At 47.1% G+C, this 17,172-nt stretch overlaps 2 protein-coding genes across 2 annotated transcripts; both read left to right on the top strand.

Annotated features, from left to right (window-relative positions):
• Positions 1-1,259: 1,259 nt before the first annotated feature.
• Positions 1,260-6,870, top strand: LOC120695175. Its single transcript, XM_039978482.1, has 7 exons — positions 1,260-1,627; positions 1,742-1,840; positions 2,569-2,751; positions 3,332-3,502; positions 3,578-3,787; positions 5,454-5,539; positions 5,781-6,870. Exons 1-7 carry the CDS (start codon positions 1,537-1,539, stop codon positions 6,417-6,419), a joined length of 1,479 nt encoding a protein of 492 aa, XP_039834416.1. The 5' UTR covers positions 1,260-1,536; the 3' UTR covers positions 6,420-6,870.
• Positions 6,871-13,256: 6,386 nt separating this feature from the next.
• Positions 13,257-16,553, top strand: LOC120639098 (the record flags this gene model as incomplete). Its single annotated transcript, XM_039947009.1, has 3 exons — positions 13,257-14,921; positions 15,075-15,313; positions 15,578-16,553. Coding segments are annotated over exons 1-3 (2,880 nt in total), but the record flags the coding sequence as incomplete, so codon positions are not given.
• Positions 16,554-17,172: the final 619 nt, after the last annotated feature.

The following is a 17,172-nucleotide window of genomic DNA, read 5'->3' on the forward strand; positions in this document are numbered from 1 at the left end:
CATCCGCCATCCACCACCGCCACACGCCACTGCCACGGCGGCCTGCTTGCTGGCTACTGCGTCTTCCCCCACAGCCGCGCCCGCTGGCCGCCGTTTGCGCTTACCCGCCGCACCCGCCAGCCGCCGGCGCGCCGTCCGCCCCAGGCCCCAGGCCTCGCTTGCCGCCGCGGATCTGCTGCTCTCCCGGGCGGATCTGCTGCTCCGCCAAAGAGAGGGGGCGATGCCGTGGCCTGCGGATGCGCGGAGACAGAAGGAGGATGGAGGGAGGTGGCGGCTCGGTTAGGTGGTGGAGCGGCGTGCCGGCGTCGGAGCCTCGGAGGTGGAGCCTGGAGGAGAGGGTGAAGGGAGGGAGGCATCAGAGGTGGAGTGGAGGCAGGAGACGTTCTGAGGCGCTGGGGTGGAGTCGTGGAGAATGACGGAGGAGAGGAGGGGGAGGCGGAGTGGAAGAGGCGGAGGGAGGGATGTGGTGCTTGATGGGCCGGGGTTGCGGGCCACCAACGGGCCGGCATGCTTCCCTCGTACCAGGCCGTGCCAGCCCGGGCACGATGCAGGCCGGGCCCAAAAAACCGGGTTTTCGGACGGGCAGTGGGCTGCATGAACAACTATAGCCGCTATAGCAGCCGGTTGTTAGGCTTTCTCCGACCATTCCCCCCATCCAACTCCCCCCAAACGTACTATTTACTATATTTTACTATCTCCCTCCAAAAGATACCTCCCCCTATAACTCCTTCTCTCCAACCATTCCCCTCATATTCATTCCCTCTATACACTATACCTCACTCTTTAACTATTTATTTATCATTTTTAAATTCTAAAAAAATAGTACTGTATTTGTACTACTATAATACATATTGTTATCAAGTTACGAAAATCAAATAAATTTTTTATTATAAACAAATGACGTGATTAGAGTATAGAGGGAGTTGTAATCTCCCCTATATGTGGGGGGAGATTCAACTCCACCCCTACGTAGGGGAGCTTTAGGGGGTGCCGTTCGAGGCACCCTCCCCTCTAAAGCTCCCCCACACAGGGGGAGGCGTTGGAGAACGCCTGTGTATTACATCCGCACTGTGCAAATCCGGCAGGGAAAAAAAAGTACGGTAACTCTGGCGCCGCACCCGCACATGGTCGTCACTGGGACCGGGGCCCCCGCGCGCAGATCTGGCAGATGGGACCAGTGCCGTGCCCTCATCCCGTCGCTGCCCGCCAACCATCCGCCATTAAAACCCTCCCGTGCCGTGAGGAAACATATCCCTCCAAGCGGGCAAGCGGGACGGACGAGGCGTCACTGACGTGTGGGGACCTCCGCGTCGTCCCCGCGACAGTCCCCCGTCGTCGGCTGCGCACGCGCTGCGCCGCGCCCCTGGCCTGCGCCTGCCTGCTGCCTGCCTCGTAGTACACCACGACCAGGCAGGGCCGCAAGCGAAAAGCCCCCTTTCCTCTCGCTTTCTCGCCCTCCCAGTCCCACTAGAGACGAGACCCAGAGACCGGCGCGGCGCGGAGCCGAATCGAATCGAATCCCTCGGCTGAGGCTCCATGGGACTGAGATCCCTGCTGCTCCTGCTGCTCCACATTGCCGCCGCCGCCCTGCGGTCCGACGCGGCCGCCTTCGCCTCGCCGACCACAGGTGGGTCCGGGTTCTCCGATCTCGCGCATCCCCCTTCCTCCGCCGCTGGCTTCTTCTGACGCGCCGCTTGGCCCGCTCCCCGGGAGCGCTGGCTGGCTGGTTGGTTGGTTGCAGGCAGCATCGTGAAGCAGCTCTCGTCGGTGGTCAAGTGGCCGCGGGGCGCCGCCGCCCCGCACGGCGGGCCCAAGCAGCCCGCCCACGCTCCGTACGCCGGTGAGTTGCCCGCGCCCGGCTGGGGGGTTCCGCGTTCCCGGGGATTGGTCAGCGGGCAGGGGTTTTGCGCGAGGATACCAATGTTGCCATGCGACGCGATGCTGTTGCTTGCTCTGCTGCTGCTACCCGTTGTGCGGCGCTGCTCGCGTAGCTGCACCCTGTAGTAAGTATAAGTGCGTGCCTGTGAGAGCGGAAGACAGACCAAAGGGGAACGAATCGGCAGTAGTACAAGGGACGGGAGGGGATGGGAGAAACTTTTTTTTTCTGAAAAAAAAAGTTAATCAGAACCTCTTGGATTGGAAGCTTATGCTGTTCAGGAGAAATGAGCAGTGTACATACACAGTGACGCGACCTGGGTCCTGTCTCGCCTGCATGTTGTATAAGCAGGTCTTTCGCAGTTCCTAAAAGCAAGGGGGTTCCAAGTAGTTCTCATTGTTTTACCGACTAAGCTCTGTTTGGCTTCAGTTTAACTGGCAGTCAGACTATTTCTGACCTGACCGTTATGCACAAACGTACCTTGCACTCCCAGCCAAGTTCAAATGGATGCTCAAGTTCAGTCCTCCCGTTTTTGGAATGATGCTAGCCGATTCTAGATCCAGCAGGTCGAATTGGTTTGGGTTTCGACGTCAGTTGCGGCACAAGGCACTGAATATGGGTTACAGCAATCGGTGATATTTATGTCCTTGTTTTTATCTCTTTGTCATGTTGTTTGTTTCTGTTTTCCGCAGATGGGCATGTGGGTGTGGCGCTGCAGTTTGAGAGCGGTTACTTTGTCGAGACGCTCGTTGAGGGTGACAAGCTTGGTGTCACGCCGCACACCATCAGGGTGTCTCCTGTTGAGGGTGGGGAGCTACTTGCGGTAGACTCCGCACACAGCAACATTGTGCGAATTACTCCTCCGCTGTCTGAGTGTATGGTTCACTTCCCGCCACCTCTGATATGTGTTTGCTTCGTTCTTTTATACAATTTTTTATATGTATCACACTGTAGTTTATGTGGGGCTCATGTGGCATGTTTTCGCTTTCCGGTGGATAATGGCCATAATGGCACACAATGCACACTTGCAATGATTATAAGATAGGGAAGTTTTAAATAACAAACTACCAAATACTAGTCTTCAGGCAGATTTGTTAGACATACCAATTCTAATATCTGTGCATGCTAATATTTTGCAATCTTTCTTTTTAATTACGAAGGGCTACTCTTTTAATAGCAGTGCTTGAATAACTGGTGTTTCTATATGTAATATTAAGCTATTCTTAAGGCTCAATGCACCTTATTGAAACCTGATTTGGGTCACATGTCTATTTTGTTTTCATTCATACAGTAATAATTGGACTTCAAGTATTGAGTTAATTAAGATTATGTATATGTAGAGAAATGCTGTGGAGAGAGAAAAAGGAAAACAGAGAGAACTGTGCTTAAATAAGTATCATCTAGATGATGTAAACATAAGTCTAGCAGTGTGGACTGATAATAGGATATCTGCAGATAGCAGGGGAAGACTTGTTGCTGGTTCTTTCCAGGGGCATTCTGGTCACATAGATGGTAAACCAAGTGATGCCCGATTCAAGCGCCCCACAGGCGTTGCTGTTGATGATATGGGAAATGTCTATGTCGCTGACACTGCAAATTTGGCGATTCGAAAGATTGGGGAATCAGGTGATCAGTAGTTAGTTAGATATGTGATTCATGCATTAGTTATGTCAACAATTAGTGAATACAATTTCTGTGCAGGAGTGACCACCATTGCTGGTGGAAAATCAAATATCCCAGGCTATAGGGATGGCCCCAGTGAAGATGCAAAGTTCTCTACTGATTTTGATGTGGTGTATGTGAAGAAAATGTGCTCTCTTCTGGTTATTGACCGCGGAAATGCAGCCCTCAGGAAAATTGCCCTTCCGCAAGAAGATTGCACTTATCAGGATTCTTCGCTCCTATCTTCAGGTTCATCCTCTTTCACTTTTTCTATTTGTTGTGCAGTACATGTCGATGTTTTTGATTAAGAAAAAGATAACTATCCGACTTGTCTTGTTCTTGAGGTGATGAAGTCCTTTAAGAAAGGTTCATTTCGAGATAGGTAGTTGGAAAACAATAGTAGTAAAAATATGCAGTTGTGTTGACACCTTTTGGTGGTTATGTGCAAAAAATTTTACATATCGTCGTAACTTGTGGGTTCAGGCTTCAGGTAGATGTTAAAAAACTACTTTGAACCATGTCATATTCTTTAAAGACAAAGTAAGACAAAGTAAAAAGAGATTTCTGGTAGTGCCTATGTGTGTCGTATAGCATATGAGGCCATGAGGGAGAAGAATGGTATTGGCAATTTGGCATTGTTGTTGTATTGGTCTTGATCCCCTTCTACTTTTCCCTTTGTTTCTTTAATTTGAAAACAGATAATGTAGCCCTATCTTTTCGTACCCCAGCTTGATTAATAAACTTAGTCCTGGTGGATCGAGTTTAGGGAAACAAGGATGCCATGTCTGGCAATGCCAAAATGCTGACTGAAAGATATTTGATGGCATATATTGAACTTTTTCTAAGAATGCTTTGAAATGTTTTATGTGAAGTTCTTTTAGAGATATAGTTATTCACCTTTTTAAATTCTCTGAACCTCTTTAACTTGTTATGATGTAGATGCAATGTCACTTTCCCACCCTTTAAGAAGAACATAGATGAGATGATCACTTTCTCTCCCTTTCAGAGTAGCATTGATGACATGATTACTTTCTCATCCTTTTAGAAGAACATGTGAAACCTTTCTTTCCATCCACATATGTTCTAAAAAGTATCAAAGCGGTCATATGTGCACATCTCTGATGCACCGATACAGGGAATAGCATATCGTGTATCCTTAAGTATCACATATGGATACATGTCATATGTGGATACTGATTTTGCGAGTACTTGATGCATGTTGTCGGCTGGCGGTGAGAGATTTCATGTGGCAGTTGCTCTTGCATTTGCATTCAGAGCTAGAACATGTTGTTTAGTTGGGCTAAGTGGGCCAGGAACAGAAAGGGCAGCCCAATAGCAAGTTGTATGATACAGTATGTGGTATAATAGTCAATTATTAGCAGTTTTGATCTGTTATTTCATATATAGTTACTATAGTTACTAAAATTAGAAAAAAAAATACTGCCATATCCCTGTGTTTTTTTAGGTATCCATGTGTCCAACATATCGTATCCAATACCTGTACCCATATCTTGGCAACATAGGCGCACATGCTATATTTTGATTTTAACACTAAAAGTTATAGTGAATTGTAACTTGGGATGATGGGACATTCCCCATATTCCTGTATCTTACATGTTGAGATTTGCCTGCAAAAATCCTGACTTCTTAGTCTGGGTCCTTAATAGGTATGTTTCTCTAGAATTAATGTTTTTATTGCTGGATACCATACATGTAGCTAGCTGACTAAGTCGACCTTTTCCACCACTCACTTAACTGTGATAATCCAAATTGTGATTTGTGATTAGTTTCATGATAATTATATCTGGCAAATGTATAAATGTTGATGGCTAGTAATTTACTTATTGATGTTCTTAATGTACTGTTTGCAAACTTTAGTTCCGTACATGATCATCCATACTGTTTGTTTACACAGATATCATATTGGTAATTGGTGCTGTTTTGGCCGGATATATCTTTTCTGGTCTCCAACATGGGTTTGGATTTTCAAGCTCCGAGAAGGTAGTTGTTTGTTTATGCTGGCTCTATATTGTCCGTTTACAAAGATTCTTCCATTGGAGATGCATATTTATAATCTTGTTGAAACTTGTCTTCAAAGTGTTTGTAATCCTTCTTAAATAGCATCCTGTTTTTTTCTCAATATATAATGGACTGAAGTTGAAAATATCGGCCGCTCCGTTCTCCGCAATCTGAACTTTGAATTGCTGCTTACATGTTAGTTTGTCTGTTGATTCCAATCCAGGTGGAAGCACCTGAAACTGAGCAACACGAGAGCAGCACAATTGGGAAGCCACCTCTGGTTGTGGAGAGCCTGAAAGAGGAACCAGGAGCTGGATGGCCATCCTTTGGGACGCTTATTTCTGATCTCTTGAAGCTTGCTGTTGAAGGAGTGGGGAAGCTACTTCTCAGCGTCGTCCCGCAACGGCTGCAGCATGGGAAGAGGAACCTCACTCCACTCAAAGACAGGCTCGTGATGCCCGAGGACAGAGAGGAGACCGTGGTAGCGCAGAAGCTTAGCAGCACGCCAATGAGGCCCGAGACGCTCCACGCTCCTAACGCTGCAAACGAGGTGGCACCAAAGGCCCAGAAGAGCATCAAGCCATCCAAGTTCAGGGACTCCACCCTGTCAAGCAAGCACAGGTCCTCCAAGAGGCAGGAGTACGCCGACTTCTACGGCACCTCCGAGTCCGCCGCGGTGAGCGCCAAGGTCCCGAAGGACCGGCTCCGCCACCGTCACAGGGAGAAGAGCGGGGAGGTCGCCTACGGGACCGTGCACCCCGAGCTGAAGCCCGCCGAGGCGAAGCCCGCGGAGTACAGCGACCCCAAGTACGATCACTACGTCAGGAGCAAGTACACCGCCGAGAGTGGGTACAGGTACTGACTGACGCTGCTGCCTCCCTCGCCGCCCTGCCGGCGCGACGGAATCTTTTCGCCGGCGTCTACCTGGCAATGTTGTATCGTGAAACCTCCACAAGTGCCAAGCGAAGCACAAAGATGCTGCTGCTGCTTATGGTGGGTGGTGCCCATGAGATGTTGCAACGGGCAAGTAGTCTCCGGCATAGTTAGGTGGGTGGGAACCTATGCCGACTGGCATCCGGTTTTGGGGTGCCCAGGTGTGATCTTGGCAGAGAGCGACATGTAGCCTAGCAGTAGGTTTGATTTGATCTTGAGATCGTGAGTCTGTGACCTGGGGCCCGTGTCGGTGCCCCCGACGACTCGTGACGGCAGGTAAGATAATCCCCTGCCGAATCACTGAATCACAGGTGCCGCGCTGCTGTGATCCCAGCCGTTGCTGCTTGTGCTGTTGCGCTGTGCCCTTGCTGTCCCTGAAAGCGAAGGGTCTGGTCCAGTTCCGTTCGAGCTGTGAAACCTGACGCCGGAAGAGAGGCGCCGCGTTGAACATCGTGTCCTTGTGCCGTCCCTATTCTACATCCTTCCACGGCTGGCGTGGCTGCCGAACTTTGGTGTTTGGTCGCATGTGAGTTCGCGACGGGAGGAGAATACTAGGGCGAGCAGGCGTGGCAAAGCGACGGAGCCCGGAGCTCCTTTTGGGGAACTCCGATGTCGCGAGCGGTAGCAGTCGAAGTCTCGAAGGGTGTGTTCTTTTTATTTCTGGAGGGGTCCAAAGGTAGGAGTAGGCTGGACGGACGGATGAGCATGAGCTGGTCGCGACAAGACCGATGTGCAGGCCGTTACGTAGACCTGACCGGCCTAGCCTATCAGGACCCGTATAGTGACGGGAAACAGCGGATGCCATCATGCAGCTGGACGCCACTCTCGGGGGCGGCTGGGATTGGAACCTTCCCAACGCCGGTGGTCCTCTCCTCTCCTCTCTTGGGTTGGAGAGGCATGGAACGAACAAAAGAGAGTTGCAAAGATGTCGGCATGCACTGCACGACCGCCGTCTAGTGGTCTCCGACGGCCCATTCTTTTAGAAGAGCGCGAGGAGCTGTCGCTCGCATGTTGCAGCAAGCAAAAAGGCGTCGCGGTGGATTTTCGTGTTGATTTCTTCTGGGAAAATCGGACGGGTACGACGTCAATGGTATGGTCAGGCGTTCCCTGAAGAAGAAGATGCTGCCAGCCTAAGAGGTAACAAGACTTCCGGCGTCTCCGGCACTAGATTCTAAACTTGGAACTGTGCCAAGCAGGACCTTAGATCCCATCTGACATAGTTTATTCTGAATTCAACCTCACTTGTTTCACGTAAATTGAGATACTGTAGCTTGGAACTGTGCCAAGCAGGACCTTAGATCCCTGCTGCGTTGCGCTCAAAGTCAAGAACGGGTTGGTGGCCGCTGGCCAGTGGCGCGCAGGCGCAGGCGCAGCTGCATGCATCTCGTGCCGTCTCGGCATGTGCCGGCGACGCCCGGGTCGCGGCGGTAGGCATGGTGCGTTGCATCCCAGCGCAACGGTGGTGGACCAGACGCGATTTGGAAAAATGGGAAATCGCGCCGTGGCGGCGGCGCCTTCCACACCGCGCGCAGTCGCGCACATGGCGCGCCGCGCTGCCCCGCCGTCAGTCGTCGTCGTCGTCGTCGGAGCACAACACGACGAGGTTGTTGCGCTGGACAGGGTCTGTCAGACGTGGTACGTAGTGACAAAACTGAAGGACTGATGAGTGAGTGATGCGTGCTACTTTGGCCTCGTCGTTGACAGCTCGTGATTTTTGGTTTCGTCCGCCGGATTGGAGAAACTTTGGCGGGTCGGTCGGTCCGTCGGTCCTGGGTGTTGTATTCTCACTCCGATTCTCGTGTGCACATCGATCTGATCCTCATCACTCATGTTTGTTTGTTAAAAGCGGAGAAGCACAGCACATCGAACTGATTCTCCGTCATGCTAGTGTTTTAGGTACGGTTGACTTAGATCCGTGACTGTTGGCTGCAAAGGTGCAGTAGAGTGCCAAGGGGTTGTGGAAGAAATCTTTGTGCCAGGAGCTGGACAAGCTAGCTTACTAGGTGCGAGGAAATGAGGAGGCAAGAAGATTACAAGCAGACCACCCCCATTTTCCCACGACAAGACGAAACGCTAACAACAGAAAGACGCGCCAGACGAGTTGGTTGAAACCCAAAAGGACGACCGGACCAGGAGGAGGATCCCGGCCATGATCCCAATAGACAGACGACATGCCAATCAAGGTGGACCCTGCAGGTACCTAGCGCAGCGCCGTTGTTGGTCCCGGCCCGAAACACTTGACTGCAACCTCACAAGCCACACACCCAGACTCATGACGACCCTCGCTCGCATTGCAGCATCCTATGACTGAAAACAGCCGGCCACATCCAACAATCCAGCGGCTCAGCGTCAGCAGGCAGCAGCTGCTCCCAGAAATCTGATGACACGGGCAGCCTGAGGAGCGCGAGGCTCGTGGCCGAACCTCGCCTCGTCGCGTGCAGCGCTCTCCCCGGCCGGCATTTGCTCCTGAACTGGATGTCTGGATCCATCTCGGATGCAGAAGCAGGCGGAGTTTGTTTGTGTTTCCTTCTTTTGGACTGGGATAGCCAATAGAAACTTATGGTAAAGGATTGCAGTATCAACCTTACTTTTTTTCGAGGAACCATTGCGGTAGGAACTTAAGGGCCTAGTCCAGAATGAATGAATGATCAGTTCTTTTTCCTTCTTTGATCTCACTGGAAACTGGTTTGTTTCTTCTCAACTTACTGAACTTGGAGGCCTAATGATGCATGCCCTGCCAACAAGTACTTTGCTTGCTCCCTCTGAGCTGACATAGATAACTGCGGAGGCAAAGACATAAACTTTTTTTTTTAACATGGCCGGCAAAGATATAGAGTGTGTTTGGTTGAGCTGTGACTTTTGCAAAAGTAGTTGTGAGCTGTGGCTGTGAAAAAATAACGGTGAGTTGTGGGCTATGAAAAAGCCGTTTGGTGGAATGACTGTGGCTTTTGAAAAAGTAGCAAGCGGACCCCACATGTCATTCATAGGCCATCCCACTCACCCGCTCCCTCTCTCACTGACAAGCAGGGCCCGCTTGTCAGCCCCTTCTTCTTCCTCCAGTCTTAGCCCTGCTCCCTCCCTCTCCCACCTCCACTTGCACTGCTCATCCCCTCCTCCTCCTCCTCCTCCTCCTGCTACTACTACCTGCGCTCGCCGCCGCTATCCCGGAGAGGGGCACCGCCGTTGGCCGGGAGAGGAGGGGAGGGGCACTGCTTTTGCTGGCCGGGACAGGAGGGGGAGGGCTGGTGGACGGTAGACTGATGATGGCGAGTGCTGGAGAAGATGTTTGCGTCTCAGCGAAGCTCATGGCACCGGTGGCTTGCTCCGACGGTCAACGGGCATGGCGAATCGGGCGAGTCGGCGGCAGTGCTGCGCAAGTGAGGCGGCAGCGCTGCAGGCAGGGAGGGGTCGCCAGGGAGCCTCGGGGAGGGGCCGCCGGGAAACCGCGGGGGCGGGTCGCCGGGGAACCGTGGGGACGGCTCGTCGAGGAGCCGCCGGTGACCCGTGCGCCATCGTCTCCATTCTGTTCGTGGGTAAATTGTTGCGAACTTGCAATCCCACATACGAAGAAAGCAGCCCCTTCGGTGATGTGAGAAATGAACTGCATGAAAGCAGTTTTTTTTTGAAAGCAGACAACCACTTCCCATCCGTTTGGTTGTCTTTTTGGCTTTTGCTCACTGCCACAACAGTTAAAAGCTGAACCAAACACACCCATAAACTTGTACTTTCTACATTCTCGCGAAAATAAACTCCTAACAGTACAGTTGGACGAGTCTTCCCTGTAGTTGGCCCTGGTCACTAACGTGTGGACCCAGACCCACATGTCAGTGACTCTACTGTAGATGGACCAACTGCAGAGGAACCACTTCCCTTTATATGCTATATCTTCAACCATGAATGAAGAAGAAAAGGAGAAAGAAGAAGAAAAAGAGAATTGAGAAAGAAGAGGAGAAAAATAAGCTTCTTCTGGAAGAATGTTCCGCCCTGCTACAGCCAAGTCCCGTAGGACAAAAGAAAGTGGTCTTCCACGTGTACCTCAGGGTTGGTGTTCAAATTATCCGAATGGTATGGGCAGAAGATCTAAAAAATCTGACGGAAAATCGTCAAAGTCCAAGTCATTCCGGTGGCGGCCCCGTATGTAAATCCTGACTCCCAATTTATTTTCAGATGCAGATCGTTAGAAAATAACCTGAATTTGAGAGCACGTACACTTGGAGGCCATTCTCTCGTGTGCCGCCCTGCATAATTGACCATGGAAAACCGGGACTGTTCAATGGCACGTCCCTGCCAAGGCCATCAACTCTCACATCCCTGTGGCTGCTTATTATTAGCAATGCGTTGAACAGCTAAACCACGAACATATTTATATATACTCCCTCCATATTGTAAAGGAAATTGTTTAGGACATCGACACGGTGTCCAAAAACAATTTTGATCACTAACTTTTTACTATAAAAAATTTATTAAATATAGTCAATATATACTTTTACGAAACTAATGATGAATCTATCACTTTTATATTTTCAAACACAACCTAAAAGAATTTATTTATAGTTAAAGTTTAAAATGTTTGATTTAAAAAAAAATTCAAAACGACTTCCTTTACGATATTGGGGGAGGATATACATATACGCAAGTGTACTGTACACGAAGCGCGGTTCCTGCTGATGATCATCAATTCGTCCAAGAAATCAACGGTAGGTACACAGATCGCTCGGTAAGGAATTGATGGATGCAGCTGGTACCTGACGCTTGGACTTTGACGACGGCTAGCTCCATCGCGCGCGTACAAGGGGTTTTGAGTACGATCACTACTACAAAACAGGCCTTTGTTCCTGGCCATTTGTCCCGGCAGCCTTTGGGCCCGGGACAATAGGTGGCTTTTGTCCCGGGTCCAACGGCTAGCCGGGCCAGCGGGGGGACGGGGCCTTTTGTCCCGGTTGGAGACACCAACCGGGACAAAATGGGAGACTTTTGTCCCGGTTGGTGGTTCCAACCGGGACAAAAGGCCCGCGTAGCCTTTTGTCCCGGTTGGAACCACCAACCGGGACAAAAGTCCCCCCTTTTGTCCCGGTTCGTGCCTCCAACCGGGACAAAAGGCCTTCCCTTATCCCCTTCCCTCTCCCCCCGCCCGAGCCATTCAGCTCACTTGTTTTCTCTGTTCTTGGCTCGGGATAGAGGAGTTCTTGCTCATTTCTTCACCACATTTGTGAAGATCTTTGATTCCCCGTCCATCCATCTGCTCTAAAGGTTTGGGGCTTGTTTTTCTCTTCTTCCTTGGCTTGTATAGCTCATTTCATATTTTAGAAATAGAGAAAATGTGTAGCTAGCTCATTTCTTGGACATTATTTTGCTAGCTAGATTGCATATATATGTAGGCGTAATTTTCTTTTAGATTTAGATGAGTATATGGATAGTAGAAATTTTTAGAATGAGTGTAGATACTTCATGTGATGTACTTGTATATATGACCATATTGTGGATAGTTGATTTTTTTATTCGTGAATGAATTAATGAAATGAGTATATTATAGAATTTTTTGTATTATGAATGGATTATTTTGACACTCTAGTGATGTATTTAATCAGGCTCACATTGAAACCATCTAGAAGCTAAAAAAATCTTTATTTCGAAACAAGTATACGTCGTTAATCTCCATCCAACGGTGATGGCACTACCTTTCAGGGATACACGATGCGCTATAAGGACGTCGCAAATCGGTTGGTCGCATCACCAGCACTTCCGATTGATAAGAAGACAGCATTTGACGCAGTCAGCATGCCGTTGTTGTACTGAGAGCATATGAACGAGCATGCTGCCTGTGCCAAGTGCTGTGCCTATTAATCGTAAATGTTGGTGCTGCGACTAGCCGATTGGTGACATCCTTGTACCGCACCGTGTCCCCCCGAAAGGTAGTGTCATCACCGCAGGGTTGAGGTTACTGACATATACATTTTCAGAAATAAAGGTTTATTTTTCTTCTAGAGGGTTTCTGGATAACTGAAGGGTGTCAAAGTAATTAGAAGTTATAGAGATTTCTTTCAATTAATTAGAGATTTCTTGAGGATTAATGATACATTTCGTCTTTTTTTATATAATTTCATTGTTATTTGCAAGAGTTATTAATCTGATCATTGTAATTGTAATAGTAAATAATTTTTGCTTTGTAATGGTAAGAATTTATAATTTTGTGGAAAATAAAGGTATTTTTCAGTAAAATATGGCTTCAACAGCTGGAGGGAGTGGCGCCGGTGGGGGTGATCGTTGTCCTTCTGGAGAGAAGGGCACAACTCGAGTAGGTCGTCGGTCCAAAAAACCTAGTGCTTTTCATAGGGCAGCGCTCCGTTATTTGGAAAAAGAATATAGAGAATGCATGGCAAGGGGCGAGGAACCTCCGTTTGATCTTGAGGATTTATTGCGGCGTTACGGTTCGTCACCACCAAACTCGGAGGTTTCAGCTCCGCCATCTTATTCTGCGCCAGCAAGAAATCCGTTAGAACATTCTGCGTTCCAACGCAAGGACGGTTGAAAACCTATGTGTTGTTGACCGAATTTTTAAATTTCATGTATAGTACTCCTTTGTTAAGTTCTGTAATGGATTAAGTACCCCTTTTAATTAATCAAGATGTATGATAGATATTGCATATCTTTTAATTATTCATGTTATGTTACATTTAGTTTAATTTAGGTTTGATATATTTTATTTATTCGATACGTGTAAAGAATTCAAATCGATTTATTTAAAATGCAGATGGACCGGCAATGGATGTACAATGCTGACCGACGTTCGAAAGAATTCATTGATGGCCTGCATTATTTTTTGTCTGTGGCTGAGGCAAACAAGCAGAATGGTTTTATGTGCTGCCCGTGTGTTCATTGCAACAATAACAAGGATTACTCATCTTCAAGAATCCTACACAGCCACATTTTCGCAAATGGTTTCATGAAAAAGTATGTTTGTTGGACGAAGCACGGAGAACAGGGGGTTACCATGGAAGACAATGAAGAAGAAGATTTTGACGACCACTTTCCCGGGAATGCTGGAATCGGTGCATTCGATGACGATATTCCCATGGAAGAGCCCGAAGTAGATGTAGCAGAAAATGATCCCAGCGACGATCTGGGGCAAGCATTGCACAATGTGCAGGCAGACTGTGAGAGTGAAACAGAGAGGTTGAAGTTCCAGAAGTTGTTAGAGGACCACCATAAGTTGTTGTACCCAGATTGTCAAAATGGATTTAAGAAACTTGGCACCACCTTGGAGTTGCTGCAATGGAAGGCGACAAATGGTGTATCCGACAAGGGATTTGGTGAATTACTCAAACTTGTTAAAAAAATGCTTCCTAAGGACAATGAATTGCCTGCCACAACGTATGAAGCCAAACAACTTGTTTGCCCTTTGGGACTGGAAGTGCAAAAGATACATGCATGCCCCAACGACTGCATCCTCTACCGAGGCGAGTACGAGAATTTGGATGCATGTCCCGTATGCAGTGCATTGCGTTACAAGATTAGAAAAGATGATCCTGGAGATGTCGAGGGAGAGCCTCCCCGGAAGAGAGTTCCTGCGAAGGTCATGTGGTATTTGCCTATAATACCACGTTTGAAGCGTCTGTTTAGAAATAAAGATAATGCTAAGTTGATGCGATGGCACAAAGAGGAACGCAAGAAAGACTCGATGTTGAGACACCCCGCTGATGGGTCGCAGTGGAGAAAAATAGATAGAACGTACCCTAAATTTGATTTGGATGCGAGAAACATAAGGTTCGGTTTGAGTACGGATGGCATGAATCCTTTTGGTGAGATGAGCAGTGGTCATAGCACTTGGCCTGTGACTCTTTGTCTGTACAATCTTCCACCATGGCTCTGCATGAAACGAAAGTTCATCATGATGCCAGTGCTTATCCCGGGTCCAAAGCAGCCCGGAAATGACATTGATGTGTACCTAAGACCATTGGTCGAAGAACTCTTATTGCTCTGGGGCGATGAAGGTGTACGGATGTGGGATGAATACAAACAGGAAAACTTCAACCTACGAGCATTGCTGTTCGTAACGATCAATGACTGGCCTGCTCTTAGTAACTTGTCAGGACATTCGAACAAGGGATACAAAGCATGCACACACTGTTTAGATGATACCGATAATATATGGTTGACTCACTGTAAGAAGGTTGTATACATGGGTCATCGTCGGTTTCTTCCCATCAGGCATGCGGTACGAAAGAAGGGCAAGCATTTCAAAGGCCAAGCGGACCACCGAACAAAACCGATGCACCGTAGTGGTAAAGACGTCTTCAACATGGTAAAAGATCTAGAAGTTGTTTTTGGAAAGGGATCTGGTAGCCAACCTGTTCCGAACGAAAATGGAATGGCGCCCATGTGGAAGAAGAAATCTATATTTTGGGAGCTACCATATTGGGAAGTCTTAGATGTTCGTCATGCAATTGATGTGATGCACCTCACGAAGAATTTTTGCGTCAACCTGATAGCATTCTTGGGAGTGTACGGAAAGACAAAAGATACAGTAGAAGCACGTCAAGAATTGCAACGTATGGAAGAACGAGATGCCTTACATCCACAACAGCGAGATAATGGACGACAATACTTAAGTCCTGCCAGCTATACTCTTAGCAAGGAAGAGAAAGAAACCATGTTTGACTGCTTGAGCAGTATAAAGGTTCCATCTGGATACTCATCCAATATAAAAGGAATCTTAAATTTGGCAGAGAAGAAATTTACAAATCTCAAGTCCCATGACTGCCATGTGCTTATGACCGAACTTCTTCCGGTTGTGCTGCGGGGGATTCTGCCTGATAACGTCCGGTTAACCATCGTGAAGATATGTGCCTTCCTCAACGCAGTTTCTCAGAAGATAATTGACCCGGAGAATTTGATAAAGCTGCAAAACGATGTGGTGCAATGTCTTGTTGGCTTTGAGCTGATATTTCCACCATCTTTCTTCAACATCATGACACATCTTCTAGTGCACCTTGTCAAAGAGATTGATATTCTCGGACCAGTATTTCTACACAACATGTTCCCATTCGAAAGGTTCATGGGGGTACTCAAGAAATGTGTTCGTAATAGAGCTCGTCCAGAAGGGAGCATCGCCAGTGCGTACGGAACTGAGGAGGTCATTGACTTTTGTGTTGACTTTATTGTTGACCTTAAACTGATTGGAGTCCCTGAATCGCGATATGAGGGGAGACTATCTGGAAAGGGTACATTAGGAAAGAAATCTTATGTCTGCACAGATGATTTCTCATTCAAGAAAGCGCATTATACGGTTCTTCAACAATCATCCTTGGTTGACCCATATATCGAGGAACACAAGAAAATTCTGCTCTCCAATTTCCCGGAAAAGTCTGAGGCATGGATTACACGTGAGCACATGAACACTTTCTGTAGCTGGTTGCGGAAGCATCTAATGCATAACATGGATATAAGTGAACAACTGTTCTTATTGGCTAGGGGACCATCTTGGAATATCTTAACATACCAAGGGTACGAGATAAATGGAAACACATTTTATACGATAGCCCAAGATAAAAAGAGTACCAACCAAAACAGCGGTGTTCGTATGGATGCCACGGACAATAATGGAAAAAAAGACACATATTACGGCTACATTGAAGAGATATGGGAGCTGGATTACGGTCCCAATTTCAAGGTGCCTCTATTTCGTTGCCAATGGGTTAAGCTATCTGGAGGAGGGGTAACAAAAGATGAGTATGGGATGACAATAGTTGATCTCAACAATCTTGGGTATAGAGACGAGCCATTTGTCCTAGCCCAGGATGTCGCTCAGGTTTTCTACATTAAGGACATGTCCAGCAAGCCAAAGAAGGGGATCAACAAGCAAAAGGATGAGCCTAAGCGACACATAGTTCTATCAGGAAAGAGAAACATCGTTGGAGTGGAGGACAAGACAGACTTTTCAGAAGAATATAATAATTTTGTTGCCATTCCAGCTTTCGAAGTAAATGCTGATCCATGCATCCTGCTAGCCAATGATGATGCTCCATACTTGCGCCGTGATCATAATCAAGGGACATTTGTGAAGAGAAAGTCTGTTACCGCTAATCCTTCATGTACTTGAATCATTTTATATTATTGTATAAAAACATAATCGCAATTCGAATACTTTTATTATATATGTACTGTACAATTATATTTTATGTGTTCTTTATATTATTTTATATATTTTTCACTTAATTACTAGACTCAATTATAATTTTCATTCAATAATGGATTACTCAACTAATTTTATTTATTTCATGAAATTACATTCACATTAACACACTATACTCTTTCACTAACACACACAATCTCACTAACACACACTATCTCTCAAACTCACACACACTACTCATTAATATCATGAAATTGCTTAATTTTATCTAAAATTCACTTTTTAAACGTTAATACCGTGATAGAATCCACTTTCTATCGAAAAGCAACAGTTTGAAAAAAAATTTCACCTAATATATTTTTGCATGGTCAAAATAACAAATATGATTTCAAAAAAGTTAGATATTTCATTGACCCAATCACTTGAATGAAAATTAATTATTTTTGTTGCGTGTATCAAGTTTATATAGAGATAATAAGAAATTTTGTTCCATAATTTTTGGAATCATAATTTTATTATCTGAATTAACATATGAAAGCCAATTTTAAAT

The sequence above is a fragment of the Panicum virgatum genome, chromosome 1K (assembly GCF_016808335.1).
Source record: "Panicum virgatum strain AP13 chromosome 1K, P.virgatum_v5, whole genome shotgun sequence".
NCBI classification, from domain to species: domain Eukaryota; kingdom Viridiplantae; phylum Streptophyta; class Magnoliopsida; order Poales; family Poaceae; genus Panicum; species Panicum virgatum.

Coding starts and splice junctions, on each gene's coding strand:
- LOC120695175 (XM_039978482.1), top strand. CDS start 1,537: ATGGGACTGAGATCCCTGCTGCTCCTGCTGCTCCACATTGCCGCCGCC. Junction 1,841..2,568: donor CGCCCACGCTCCGTACGCCG/GTGAGTTGCCCG, acceptor TGTTTTCCGCAG/ATGGGCATGTGGGTGTGGCG. Junction 3,503..3,577: donor TCGAAAGATTGGGGAATCAG/GTGATCAGTAGT, acceptor ATTTCTGTGCAG/GAGTGACCACCATTGCTGGT.